This window comes from Prionailurus viverrinus, chromosome D3, assembly GCF_022837055.1.
Source record: "Prionailurus viverrinus isolate Anna chromosome D3, UM_Priviv_1.0, whole genome shotgun sequence".
In the NCBI taxonomy this organism is placed as follows: Eukaryota; Metazoa; Chordata; class Mammalia; order Carnivora; family Felidae; genus Prionailurus; species Prionailurus viverrinus.
The window spans coordinates 9,776,191-9,791,591 of NC_062572.1; the positions used below are offsets into that span (position 1 = coordinate 9,776,191).

Consider the following 15,401-nt stretch of genomic DNA (forward strand, 5'->3'; position numbering starts at 1 on the left):
CAAGTACAGTATCTTCAAAAGGATCATTGTCTTCAAAACTTAATTATTTTACTCCCATTTTAGCTTAGAAAATTTTAGGTGTGGGCTATTTCTTATTCATAGTGTCTAGTTGGTAGTGACAAGGGTCCACTTAGAGGGGTGTGGGCGGGTCAGACTTAGGAAGCAGTTATTACACATTTGGTACATGAGGCATCTTTAGGTTAGCTACTTGATGTTTCAGGTTTTTTTTTTTTTTTTTAACTTAACAAAATCAAATGCTTTCAAACAGGGCTCGACTCTTAATTGTAATGGAGATGATGGAAGGGGGAGAGCTATTTCACAGAATCAGCCAGCACCGGCACTTTACAGAGAAGCAAGCCAGCCAAGTAACAAAGCAGGCAAGTTAACCCCGGGTACCAATCAAACTGCCAACAATGTTGGTTAACAAGCACAATTTCATTGGGGGGAATAAAAGAAAGCTTGAAGAAAAGCTCTATTTGATCTCTCATTGCCTGCTTTGTTATGTAATCAGAAAAGATGCTTTGACAGGAGAAATGTGACCCCTTTTATGCTTTGGTGGGGAGCACTGTATTTTTAAGTGGTTGTCAATTGCTTGTCTATTATAAGATTTAAATACACTCTGGAAGGAAGGTAATTTTTTAATTCCTTTTTAGACTGTAGCTATTAAACATGTAGTGTCTAAGCACTATTGTTGGACTTGGAGATAAATTGCTACTGATAACACCTGAAAGATTGTATGGTATAAAAATATGTTCTAAGATGATTGTATACAAGACACTTTGCTTTTGAGTCACCTTATCAGATTTTCATAGAATTCTAAGGTCTTTCTAATTCTGGGTTATTCCTGATTATAGTCTATTTTGACATCATGTTTTATTGCTACAGAAATGATTTATGTCACAAACGATACTAGGAATCTAACTGAAATTACCTCTTGAAGAGGTGAAAAGCTAGACTCTCAAGGCTTATCTTCAGGCCAAGCAAGCAAGGCAAAGAGCAGGAAGCACAGCCTAATTGGTTCTTAATAAAAAAATTATTCCAAATTTTCCATGAGCCTCAAGCATTTTTTTTTTTTCACTTGTAGCAAGAATTACTATCAAACTCTACTTACTGGGCCAGAGACCCTTGCGGTGTTAGCGGAAGACTTGACCCTCTTATAGCACACTACCTATGCTTGTGAGTGCAAACCACAGCCAGCAGCCTCAAATCCAAGCTCTACCAATGTGAAGGAGCCTCACGCATTATTAGAAGCCTCCTTTCTGGTAGGGAGGAACTGATATTTGGAATGCCAAGGACAATTCCATACTGAGAACTAAAAAACAGGTAGAATTTGTTCTCTCTATTTAATTTTAAAAAATATACCTCGTATTTTTCAAATATTTTAAATCTTAGGATGTGCTCTGATAATCTTCTGTAAAACAAAAACCCTTCAAACCCACTTAAATAGGTGACATTTCATTTCAACAAATGGGATGAGCAAATTGGAACATCTGGTGGAAAAATCCAGTTAGCTGCTTTCTATTTTTCTCGAAGGCAGAGCTTGGAGTTGAGCCCCCTGGAGAGTGCAGTTCCCTTCTGAGCCAGGTGTTAGTGGCCACTGCCCTGCTGGGCAACACCCAACCTTACGAAGGCTGCCTGGCACAGTGCTTACTCTGCAGCCCCGTTGCATCTCAGATGAGTGGAATTGGAAGCATTTCATTCTTCCCGTTTCATACAGGATTTAACCATCAGTTTACTTTGACAAAAGAAGTGTGTTACTGTTGTATTTTTCTCTTTGTTTAATAAAATACAGGTTGCACTTAAACTAAGTTTAATTCATTTCTATTCCTTGGTACCCAAAGTCTTACTTAATTTCTGCTTTAAAACTGAAAACTGACCGCAGTTGTAATTGACTTAATTAAGGATCTTTTTTTTTTTTTTTTTTTTTTTTTTAACATCCTGAGTTCTCTAAACCAGGAGCATTAAAGAGCTGTCTTTTCTAAGATGTGGTTGCTCCACTGTCCTTTTCCAGATAGCTTTGGCTCTACAGCACTGTCACCTGTTAAACATTGCTCACAGAGACCTCAAGCCTGAAAATCTGCTCTTCAAGGATAACTCTTTGGTGAGATGACTTGTTTTGCTGCATTTTAGTGCTGCCATGCTCAGCATAGTTCAGGAATGGGTGTGTAGGTGTGTATGTGTTTGGAGTGCTCTGAATCCATGGTGAGGAGGCTTTAAGCTGAAGTGCTTCAGGCAGCCTACTTTCCCCACTTGTTTCCTTGCTAGAGGCTCAGAGAAATTCTACTGTACCCCTGGCATTGATAATTTTGGATGGTACTGATAATGCATTTGTAAGACTTAAGATTTTGGATATTATTTGGAGGTACTTTGGGAAGGGGCAGTAATCTATATGCTGTTAAAAATTACCTTCAGGCGTAATGGTTATATTTGCTGTTAATTTTGATCAGGTGTTTTTTCCTCTCCCGTCTCACCCCTTGCCCTATGTACCATGTCCCACCAAATAAGTTGCTCTGGCTATCTTGAAGCTGATGGTAAAAGTGAAATCGCACCCTGGATCGAAAAGAGATGACGGGCCAGTAGATAGAGTCAGGGGGCACTTGGCTAAGATTTTTTTTTTTTCTTTTGGCTAAAATCTTGATTTTAGTACTGCAAATTACCAGTCATGAAACAAGGCCAACTGTGAGTGGGCAGAAATTCTTTACCTCTGTATTACTAAGAAAGATTCTTCAGTATGAATCATTGTCTTCAGATGTGAGGACATGCTATTCATAGGCTCAGGTGTTAGTCAGAAACCCATGAGTGAGAGCTCAAGGTAATATGTCTTCCACTTGGATTTTCCTTTAGTGTTTACTGAGAACTCTGGAGCAGTGACTTCCATTTGCTTTATTTTAGGATGCCCCAGTGAAGTTGTGTGACTTTGGGTTTGCCAAAATTGACCAAGGTGACTTGATGACACCCCAATTCACCCCTTATTATGTAGCACCTCAGGTAAGTGTTTGCTGTTTCTGCCACAGGATGTATCACCATGCTGTCTATAGACTCACATTTCTTCTCTTCTGCAGCACAAGTAGGTGTATATTACAAATGGTAAAGGGAGGGCTCAGCTTCAGAAACCTACAGTCTGCTTAATTAGGTGCAGGCATTTTATTCTCTTAAAATCAACTTCTTGGGGCGCCTGGGTGGCTCAGTTGGCTAAGTGTCTGACTTTGGCTCAGGTCATGATCTCATGGTTTGTGAGTTCAAACCCCACATCGGGCTCTGTGCTGACAGCTCGGAGCCTGGAGCCTGCTTTGGATTCTGTGTTTCCCTCTCTCTCTGCCCTTCCCCGACTCGTGCTCTGTCTCTCTCTCAAAAATAAATAAACATTAAAAACAATTTAAAAATTTTTTAAATTAAGAAATAAAATCAATAAAATTTTAAATTAAAAAATAAATTCAACTTCTTTTAAAATCATGGTTTGATGTACAATTAAAAAAACTCCTACTTTAAGTGTAGTTTGATGAGCTTTGACACAGATACTCCTGCATAATTACTACCACAATTAAGATATAAAATATTTCCATCACTTCAGAAGCTCTTGTGAACCTTTGTAGTCAGTCTGCTCCCAGCTTAACCCCTGGCTCCAGGAAAGCACTGATCTGCTTTCTGTCATCATGGGTTAGTTTTGCCGGTTATAGAAATTCATATGAATGGAACTCGTGTATCTGTTGTATTTCACTTCTTTTGCTTAGCGTGTGTTTGAAATTCATCCATGTTGCTGCACGTAGCATCAGTTCCTTTTTCTTGTTAAGTAGTATTCTATAATAGGACTAAGCCATGTTTTGTTTATCCATTCTCTGACTGATGGCTATTTTGGATTGTTTCCTTTTTGGACTATAATGAAGAAAGCTGCTGGGAACATTCATTTACAAATTTGGGGGGACATCTTTTCCAAAATGGTTGTACCATTTTACATATTCACCAGTTAAAGAGTTTCGGTTGCTTCATGTTCTTACCAACTTATGTTACACTTTATAATTTCAGTCTTTCTGGTAGGTCCACAGTATTATTTCATTATGAATTTGATTATAGCATTTTCTTAATGGCTACTGTTGAGTGCTTTTTCATGTGTTTGTTGGACATTCTATTGTGAAATATGTGTACACCATTCTCTTGTAAAGTATGTGTACAAATCTCTTGCCCTTTTTTGGTTGTTGGTTTTATAATTGAGGTATAGAAAGTTCTTACTATTTTCTGGATACAAGTTTTTTGTTGTATATGTATATTACTTTTTATTGCTACCATGACAAATTGCCACAAACTTAGTGGCTTGAAACAACACATTTATTATCTCAAAGTTTTGGAGGTTAGAAGTCTGAAATGGTTCATGGTGTTGGCAGGACTGTGTTCCTTCTGGAATCTCTAGGGGAGAATTCATTCCCTTGCCTTTTCCAGCTTTGTGAGGTGCCTTGCATTCTTTGGCTGGTAGCCTCTTCTTCCGTTTTCAAAGCCAGTAGTATGGCATCTTCCAGTTTCTCTGATTCTGACACTCTTGCTTCCCATTTATAATTGTGATTACATTAGACACACCCAAATAATCCAGGATAGTCTCCCATCTTAACATCCTTCATTTAAATATATATATTTTTTAACGTTTATTTATTTTTGAGACAGAGAAAGACAGAGCATGAACAGGGGAGGGTCAGAGAGAGGGAGACACAGAATCTGAAGCAGGCTCCAGGCTCTGAGCTGTCCGCACAGAGGCCAACGCGGGGCTCAAACTCACAGACCATGAGATCATGACCAGAGCTGAAGTCAGATGCTTAACTGACTGAGCCTCCCAGGCATCCCACAACATCCTTCATTTAATAAAATCTGCAAAGTCCCTTTGCTCTGTAGGGTAACATATTCACAGGCTTCAGGGATTAGGACATGGAAATCTTTGGGGAGCTATTATTCTGCCTACCACATATATATTATGAATATTTCTCTCAGACTGTGGCTTGCATTTCAGTTTTCTTAATGGTCTTTTGAAGAGCAGCAGTTTTTTGTTCTTATTTAAAAATTTTTTTAAATTTGTTGGGTGAAACCATTTCCACCTCTCCCACATGCATGCGTGCATATGCACACATGTGCACTACACTGTTCCACTCCAGTAAGCTAAGCAGCCACCTAGTGGAGAATGGAGCCATTACACTAAGTCCTGCCTAAGTGCGCCCTCCAAGCATATCCCCTAGAAAAACAGCATTAGGCATTCCACCTGCTTAGTGTATGGACTATGGAAGGCTTCATAGTTTCAGTTCTGGGGTAAACTGGATGTAACTTCATTCGGGTTTCATTCTGTTCGCTGGTTCATTTATTTGTTCATTTTATTTGCTTCTGTTTTTGCTTAAATGTTTCCTTTTTTCTTTTTCCTTTTCTTCCTTATTCTTGAATACAGAAAGAAAATTTTATTTTTTATTTTTATTCCTTTATTTTTTATTTAAAAAGTTTTTTTTATTTCTCTTTCATTTTATTTCATTTTATTTTATTTTATTACATTAAGTTTTTTTAATTTTTAAATTTTTTCTTATCTTTTTTTTCTTTTATCCTTTCCTTTTTTTTCTCTGTTCTATCAAGCTTCTGTCAACAAGCAGACCAAAACACACTTAGGATCTAGCTTCATTTATTTGATTTTTGTTTTGTTTTAAAATTTTTACTTTTCATCTTTTACTTTATTAATTTTTTTCTTCCTCCAAAATGACAAAACGAAGGAATTCACCCCAAAAGAAAGAAGAGGAAGAAATGACAGCCAGGGGCTTAATCAACACAGATATAAGCAAGATGTCTGAACTAGAATTTAGAACCACGATAATAAGAATACCAACTGGGGTTGAAAACATCATAGAATCCTTTTCTGTGGATATAAAAAAAATAAAATCTAGTCAGGAAGAAATTAAAATGTGATAACTGAGACGCAATCTTGAATGGATGCCATAACGGCAAGGATGGATGAAGTAGAGCAACGAATCAGCGATTTAGATGACCAGATTATAGACTAATGAAGCAGACCAGATTATAGACTAATGAAGCAGAAAAAAAGAGGGAAACAAAGGCAAAGGAGCATGATACAAGGCTTAGAGAACTCAGTGACTTATTAAAAAGGAATAACATCTAAATCATAGGAGTCCCAGAAGATGAAGAGAGAAAAAGGGGCAGGAGTTTTATGTGAGCAAATTATGGTGGAAGACTTTCCTAATCTGGGAAGGACACAGACATCAAAATCCAAGAAGCACAGGAACTCCCATTAGATTCAACAAAACCCGACCATCACCAAGGCGTATCATAATCAAATTCACAAAATACACAGACAAGAAAGAATTATGAAAGCAGCAAAGAAAAAAAAAGTCCTTAACTATAAGGGAAGACAAATCAGGTTTGCAGCAGACCTATCCACAGAAACTTGGCAGGCCAGAAAAGAGTGGCAGGTATATTCAATATGCTGATTTGGAAAAATATGTAGCCAAGATTTCTTTATCCAGCAAAGCTGTCATTTAGAATAGAAGGAGAGATAAAGTGTTTCCCAGACAAAAACTAAAGGAGTTTGTGACCACTAAACCAGCCCTGCAAGAAATTGTAAGGGGGACTTTTGTGTGGAGAAAAGACAAAACAGAAAAGACCAAAAGCAACAAAGACTAGAAAGGACTAGAGAGCATCATCAGAAATACCAACTCAATAGGCAACTTAACGGTGCTAAATTCGTATCTTTCAGTACACTAAATGCTCCAATCAAAAGATATAGGGTATCAGAATGAATAAAAAAACAAGACCCATCTGTATGCTGCTTATAAGAGACTCATTTTGGACCTAAAGACACCTGTAGATTGAAAGTAAGGGGATGGAGAATGATCTGTCATGCTAATGGTTCTCAGAAGAAAGCTGGTGTAGCCATACTTATATCAGACAAACTAGATTTTAAAATAAAGACTGTAGAAAGAGATGAAGAAGGGCATTATATCATAATTAAGAGATAGACATCCACCAAGAAGATCTAACAATGGTAAATACTTATACACCCAATATGGAAGCACCCAAATATATAAATCAATTAATCACAAACATAAACTCATTGATAATAATACCGTAACAGTAGGAGACTTCAACACTCCACTTACAGCAATGGGCAGATCATCTAAGCAGAAAATCAACAAGGAAACAATGGCACTGAATGACACACTGGACCAGATGGACTTAACAGATATATTCAGAACATTTCATCCTAAAGCAGCAGAATACAGGCATTCTTCTTGAGTGCACATGGAACATTCTCCAAATAGATCACACACTGGGTCACAAACCAGCCCTCAATAAGTACAAAAAGATAGAGATCATACCTTGCATATTTTCAGATCACAGCACTATGAAACTCGAAATCAACCACAAGAAAAAATTTGGAAAGAACACGAATACTTAGAGATTAAAGAACATCCTACTCAATAATGAATGCGTTAACCAAGAAATTAAAAATACATAGAAGCCAATGAAAATGAAAACACGACAACCCACAACCTCTGGGATGTAGCAAAGGCAGTCATAAGAGGGAGGTATATAGGAATCCAGGCCTTCCTAAAGGAGGAAGAAAGGTCTCAATTATACAACCTAACCATACACCTAAAAGAGCTGGAAAAAGAACAGCAAATAAAGCCCAAAACCAGCAGAAGAAGGGAAATAATAAAAATTAGGGTAGAAATAAGTTATATCAAAATCAGAAAAATGGTAGAACAGATCGATGAAACCAGGAGCTCTTTTTAAACAATTAACAAAATTGATAATCCCCTAGCCAGACTGGTTAAAAAGAAAAAGGAAAGGACCCAAATAAACAAAATCATGAATGAAAGAGGAGAGATCACAACCAACACTGCAGAAATACAAATGATAATAAGAATATTATGAGCAATCATATGCCAACAAATTGGGCAATTTGAAAGAAATGGACAAATTTCTAGAAACATATAAATGCCAAAACTGAAATAGGAAGAAATAGAAAATTTGAACAGACCCATAACCAGTAAAGAAATGGAATCAGTAATCAAAAATCTCTCAACAAACAAGAGTCCAGGGCCAGATGGCTTTCCAGGGGAATTCTACCAAACATTTAAAGAAGAGTTAACACCTATTCTTTTGAAGCTGTTCCAAAAAATAGAAATGGAAGGAAAACTTCCAAACTCATTCTGTGAGGCCAGCATTACCTTGATTCCAAAACCAGACAAAGACCCCAATTAAAGGAGATCTATAGACCAATTTCCCTGATGAACATGGATGTAAAAATTCTCAACAATATACTAGCCAACTGGATCCAACAATGCATTAAAAGAATTATACTCACCATGATCAAGTGGGATTTATTCCTGGGATGCAGGAATAAATTTGTGCAATATCTACATATCAATCAATGTGATACATCATATTAATAAAAGAAAGGACAAAAACCACATGATCCTCTCCATAGATGCTGAAAAACATTTGACAAAATATGGCACTGTTTCTTGATAAAAACCCTCAAAAAGGTAGGGATAGACAGATCATACCTCCAGGTCATAAAGGCCACATACGAAAGACCCACTGCTAATATCATCCTCAATGAGATAAAACTGAGAGCGTTCCCCTAAGGACAGGAGCACGACAGGGATGTCCACTCTCACCACTGTAAATCAACATAGTGTTGGAAGTCCTAGCCTCAGCAATCAGACAACAGAAAGAAATAAAAGGCATAAATTGGCAAAGAGGAAGACAAACTTTCACTCTTTGCAGACAACACGATACTCTAAGTAGAAAGCCCAAAGGACTCCACCAAAAAAACTGCTAGAACTGATTCATGAGTTCATCAAAGTCGCAGGATATAAAATCAATGTACAGGTTGGTTGCATTTCTATACACCAATAATGAAGCAGCAGAAGGAGAAATCAAGGAATTGATCCTATTCACAGTTGTACCAAAAATCGTAAAATACCTTGGAATAAACCTAACCAAAAAGGTGAAAAATCTATACACTGAAAACTATAGAAAGCTTATGAAAGAAATTGAAGACGACACACAAGAAAATGGAAAAATATTCCACGCTCAATGAATTGGAAGAACAAATACTGTTAAAATGTCGATACTATGAAAGCAATCTACATATTCAATGCAATCCCTATCAGAATAACACCAGCATTCTTCACAGAGCTAGAACAAACAATCCTAAAATTTGTATGGAACAGAAAAGACCCTGAATAGCCAAAGCAATCCTGAGAAAGAAAACCAAAGCTGGAGGCATCACAATTCCGGACGTCAAGTTGTATTACAAAGCTGTAATCATCAGGACAGTATGGTACTGGCCCCCAAACACTCAGATCAATGGAACAGAATAGAGAACCCAGAAATAGACCCACAAATGTATGGCCAACTAATCTTTGACAAAGCAAGAAAGAATATCCAATGGAAAAAAAGACAGTCTCTTTGGCAAATGGTTTTGGGAAAACTGGACAGCGACATGCAGAAGAACGAACCTGGACCACTTTCTTACACCATACACAAAAATAAACCTAAAATGGATGAAAGACCTAAATGTAAGACAGGAAGCCATCAAAATCCTAGAAGAGAAAGCAGGCAAAAAGCTCTTTGACCTCGCCTGCAGCAACTTCTTACTCAACACATCTCCAGAGGCAAGGGAAACAAAAGCAAAAATGAACTATTGGGACCTCATCAAGATAAAAAGCTTCTGCACAGCGAAGGAAACAATCAGTAAAACTAAAAGACAACCAATGGAATGGGAGAAGATATTTGCAAATGACATATCAGATAAAGGATTAATATCCCAAACATATCAAGAACTTATCAAACTCAACACCCAAAAAAATAAATAATCCAGTGAAGAAATGGGCAAAAGACATGAATAGACACTTCTTCAAAGAAAACATCCAGATGGCCAACCAACACGTGAAAAAATGCTCAACATCTGTCATCATCAGGGAAGTACAAATCAAAACCACAATGAGATACCACCTCACACCTGTCAGAATGGCTAACATTAACAATTCAGGCAACGACAGATGTTGGCGAGGATGCAGAGAAAGAGGATCTCTTCTGCATCGTTGGTGGCAATGCAAGCTGGTCCAGCCACTCTGGAAAACAGTATGGGGGTTCCTCAAAAAATTAAAAACAGAACTACCCTACGACCCAGCAATTGCACTACTAGGTATTTATCCAAGGGATGCAGGTATGCTGTTTTGAAGGGGCACATGCACCCCAATGTTTATATTGACAATAGCCAAAGTGTGGAAAGAGCCCAAATGTCCATTGATGGATGAATGGATAAAGATATATACACAACACATACATATATATAATGGAGTATTACTAGGCAATCAAAAAGAATGAAATCTTGCCATTTGCAGCTATGTGAATGGAACTAGAGGGTATTATGCTAAGCGAAATTGGTCAGTCAGAGGAAGACAAGTATCATATGACTTCAAGTATCATCAAACAGATGAACATAGGGGAAGGGAAGCAAAAATAATATAAAAACAGGGAGGGGGACAAAACGTAAGAGACTCTTAAATATAGAGAAAAAAACAGGGTTGCTGGAGGGGTTATGGGAGGGGGGATGGGCTAAATGGGTAAGGGGCATTAAGGAATCTACTCCTGAAATCATTGTTGCACTAACAATGCAACTAAATATGCTAACTAACTTGGATATAAATTAAAAAATAAATAGGTAGATAGATACGTATTTTAGAGTTTTCATTGTAGAAAATGTTTAATGATTCAGTCAGTTTAAAAATACAGATCTATTTATTGAAGTTTTGTATATATTTTAAAATCTTTTAAAATGTTTATTTACTTTTGAGAGAGAGAAAGAATGCGAGCGGGGAGGGGCAGAGAGTAAGGGAGACACAGGATCTGAGGCAGGCTCCAGGCTTCGAGCTGTCAGCACAAAGCCTGATGCGGGGCTTGAACCCATGAACCTGAGCCAAAGTCAAACACTTAACCACCGCCACCCAGGCGCCTCATGTTTATTTATTTATTTATTTATTTTTTTTAATTAATTTTTTTTTTTTTTAACGTTTATTTATTTTTGGGACAGAGAGAGACAGAGCATGAACGGGGGAGGGGCAGAGAGAGAGGGAGACACAGAATCGGAAACAGGCTCCAGGCTCTGAGCCATCAGCACAGAGCCCGACGCGGGGCTCGAACTCACGGACTGCGAGATCGTGACCTGGCTGAAGTCGGACGCTTAACCGACTGCGCCACCCAGGCGCCCCTCATGTTTATTTATTTTTAATGTTACTTCTCCACCATTAGCTTTGGCCTTGCCTATGCACTGTGTGCCTCAGAGGGGCTCTCAATTCACAGTCTTCTCCTCTACCACTAGATTGTGCTTGCCAGCCTGGTGGAGGGTGTTGGCAGCAACAGGTATCTTTTTCTGAACCAGCCTCAGTCTTGTGCAGGTCCTGTTGAGTATCTGGTGGAAGTCTGTGCAGAAGCGTCTGTGAGTGGTGCAAACTCCCCTTGTTTCTATGGTTCCTACAGGGTCTTCTAGCCCTCATGCTAGCCCACACTTTGCCTTTAGCAATTTGCTAAAAATTTAGCTGAATTCTTTTTACTCATATGGCATGCTATAATGCTCCCTCCTGGCTTGTCATAGGTGAGCCAGTTTTCACATCTTGCTTCTTACTGGAAGGGCCTTTCTTTAGAATGCATAATATTTCATTGTCTTGAGACCTCTGATCTCTAATAGGTTCAAGAAAAGTGATGATTTTGTAGTTTAGCTTTTCCTTGCTGTTAGGATGGGAGTAACACTCCAGCTTTCTACATCCTAGATCCTAATCAGGTCTCAGAAATTTGACTGTGGTGTAGGTGTTTGTTTGTTTGTTTGTTTCCTACTAGGGGTTTATTGAGTTCCTTGGATCCGTCAGTTTATGGTGTTTATCAGTTTAGGACAATTTTCAGACATTTCTTCAAATATTTTTCTGCTTGTCCTCTCTCTGCCTTTTTCCAAAGACTCCAGTTACATGTAGGTTAGATCACACACAGAGCATTAAAAGTTCTGTTTTGTTTTGTTTTTTTTTAAGATTTTATTTTTAAGTAATCTCTACACCCAAGGTAGGGCTTGAATTCCCAACCCCGAGATCAAGAGTTTCATGGTCCATCCATCGACTGAGCCAGCCAGACACTCCGTGATCTTTTTGTTTTTTTTCATCTTTTTTTCTCTCTCTTTCACTTTGGCCAAATTCTGTTACTATGATTAGAATTTCACTACTCTTTTCTTCTGCATTGTCTAATCTGTGAATTTCTTCATTTCTGATTTACTTAATGTTTATTTATTTATTTTGAGAGAGAGTGAGTGAGCAGGGAAGGGGCAGAGAGAGCAAGAGTGAGAGAATCTCAAGCAGGCTCTACACTTCCAGTGCAGAGCTCAATGCAGGGCTCAAACCCACGAATGGTGAGATCATGAGCTGAGCCGAAACCAAAAGTTGGATGTACAACCAACTGAGCCACCCAGGTGCCCCACATTTCTGACTTACATCATCTGTTTCTTTTCTTATTTCATGTTTATGTTTACCTTTAAGTACCTCAACATACGTAATAAAATCTTTGCTGATTGCACCACCCTTGTCATTTCTGAATCTGCTTTTATGACTGACTTTTTTCCTTGGTTACAGATCACATTTCCTGGTTATGGATTACATTTTCCTGCTTCTTTGCATGTTGAAGAAATTTTTATTGGGTGCTGGATGTTATAATATTATGTTGGTGAATGTCTGGGTTTTGTTGTCATTTAAAAATATTTACAAACAGGGACGCCTGGATGGCTTAGATGGTTAAGCGTCTGACTTCGGCTCAGGTCATGATCTCACGGTTCATGAGTTTGAGCCCTGTGTCAGGCTCTGTGCTGACAGCTCAGAGCCTGGAGCCTGCTTCAGATTCTGTGTCTCCCTCTCCTTCTACTCCTCTCCCACTCGCATTCTGTGCCTCTTTCAAAAATAAACGTTAAAAAAAATTTTTTTTAAAAGAAAAGTATATAAAAAGATTGTTTTGGTGAGTGGTAAGTTACATGCAGGTCCACTTGGTTGTCTTGAAACTTGCTTTGCAATTCTTCCAGGGTGAGTCTAGATGAGGCCTTATTCTCGGGTTACCTCAGCCCTGCTACCTAGAGGAAAACTTCTGGTCCTCTGTTGATGCCCCAGATGATCAATAAGTCTCTTTACCTTGGCTAGTTGGACCTCAGGTATCTCCTAGACTTCTGCAACATCTGGGAATTATTCAGCTTATAGATCCCGAGTAGTTGTTCTAGTACCTCGTTGCTTCTCTGGTCTCACAGAGTCTTGCTGTACCATCCCAAAGATCAAAGGGATCCTCATGCAGGTTTTTGCGTACCTTCCCCACAGTTGGTAGTCTGCTCCACAAATTTTGGCCACACTACTGAACTCCTGTGAGCCCTCTGTACCCTGCTTAGAATCTCTCCCTGCACTGCATTCCAGAAAATGCTTCTTGACAGATCATATGGATTACCACATTTGCTTGCTATCTGTCAGGGTTTGCTGACCTGTGTTGTATATTATTCAGTGTCAGAAAACAGTTTTCTCTCATATCTTTTTTGTTAAGATAAGAAGGAATCTTTTAATTTTTTTATCTTAGAGAGAGAGAGAGAGAGCATGAGCAGTGGGGAGAGGGACAAAGGGAGAGAGAGAATCTCAAGCAGGCTTCATGCCTTGACACAGGGCTCCATCCTATGACCCAGGGATCATGAGCTGAGCCAAAATCTACAGTTGGATGCTTAGCTGACTGAACCACCCAGATGCCCCACTTTCTCTTATATCTTGTCCAATGTTCAAGTTGTGTGTGGTGGGAAAGAAAGTTGTACTGGTTAATCCATCATGGCCAGAGTGTTGTATTTTTTTTACATAGCTGATACTTCTTCTTTTCAAGGTTTATTTTACCAAAGAAGCCCTCTTTAAGGGAAAAAAAATTATTCAAATATAATTGATACATGATAAACTATACATATTTAAATTACATAATTTGTAAGTTTTAATATATATATTTATATAATCTCATTAAACCATCACCACAATCAAGGTAGTGAACATATCCATCACCCTCAAAAGTTTTAGCGTACTCCTTCATAATCTTTCCCTGCCTCTCTTCTTGTCCTCTCATTCCCAGGCAACCAGTGATCTGCTTTCTGTCATTATAGAGTATTTGCATTTTCTGCAGATTTATGTGTAAAGTAGCACATCATCCAGTATTTTCAGTTTTGGGTGTTTTCTTTCACTCAGTGTAATTACATGTTGTTACATGTATCAGTAAATAGTTTAGTTGTTTTTACTGCTAATAAGTATTCCATTATGTTGGTGTATCTTGATTTGTTTGTCCATTCATCTATTGGTGGATATGTGGTTGTTTCAGTTTTGGGCTATTACAAATAAAGCTCTTATAAACATTTGTGTACAAGTTTTTGTACAAAATTATTTCCTTTTCTCTTGGATAAATACCTAGAAGTGGAATAGCTAGATCATTATTTACAACCTGACTGTGTTCCAGAGTGGTTATACGATTTTACATCCACATCAGCAGTGTCTGAGAGTGTAAGGTGTCCGCACTCTTACCAGCATTTGGTATGGGCAGTCTTTTATTATTATTTTTAAGTTAACTTATTTATTGAGGAGGTGGGGGAGAGGGCAACGAGAGAGGGAGAGAGAGAATCCCAAGCAGGCTCCACCCTCGAACCCATTAACCTGTGAAATTGTGATCTGAGCCAAAATCAAGAGTCAGATGCTTAATCAACTGAGCCAATCAGGCGCCCTGGGCAGTCTTTTTTAGTGGGCATGCAGTGGTATTTCATTGTGCTTTTAATTTGCATATACCTAATGACTAAATGATGTTGAGCATCTTTTCATGGTGCGTCTTTGCCTTTTGTATATTTTCTTTGGTGAAGCATCTGTTCAAATCTTTTTCCCATTTTAATTTTAATTTAATTTAATTATTTTTATTTATTTATTTAATTTTGAGAGAGAGAGAGAGAGAGAGAGAGAGAGAGTGAGTGGGGAGGGGCAGAGAGAGGGGGAAGAGTGAGAATCCCAAACAGGCTCCACGCTGTCGGCACAGAACCCAACATGGTGGGGCTCAAACCCACAGACCATGAGATTATGACCTAAACTGAAATCAAGAGTTGGTCGCTCAACTAACTGAGCCACCCAGGTGCCCCACCCCATTTTTAAAATTGTGTTGTTTTCTTATTGCCGAATTTGAGAATTCTTTATGTATTCTGGATAAAAGTCCTTTATCAGATATATGCTTTGGAAAGATTTTCTTCCAGTCTGTGGCTTTTCATTCTCTTAACAGTGTCTTTTGAAGAGCAAAAGATTTTAATTTTGGTGAAAGCCAATTTATCAATTTTT

At 38.3% G+C, this 15,401-nt stretch overlaps 1 protein-coding gene and 1 non-coding gene across 3 annotated transcripts in view; one reads left to right on the forward strand and one right to left on the reverse strand.

Annotated features, from left to right (window-relative positions):
- MAPKAPK5 (MAPK activated protein kinase 5) overlaps positions 1 to 15,401 on the forward strand; it is a 42,353-nt gene that overhangs the window by 15,009 nt on the left and 11,943 nt on the right. For both annotated transcript variants that reach the window (XM_047827371.1, XM_047827372.1), the window contains exons 5-7: positions 269 to 377; positions 2,012 to 2,101; positions 2,893 to 2,988. In XM_047827371.1, coding sequence (XP_047683327.1) covers positions 269 to 377; positions 2,012 to 2,101; positions 2,893 to 2,988 — 295 coding nt within the window. The remainder of the gene's footprint in view (positions 1 to 268; positions 378 to 2,011; positions 2,102 to 2,892; positions 2,989 to 15,401) is intronic.
- On the reverse strand, positions 1,077 to 1,230 carry LOC125149734 (small nucleolar RNA SNORA62/SNORA6 family). The gene has a single exon (XR_007146034.1). It is a non-coding gene; the product is annotated as a small nucleolar RNA SNORA62/SNORA6 family (small nucleolar RNA).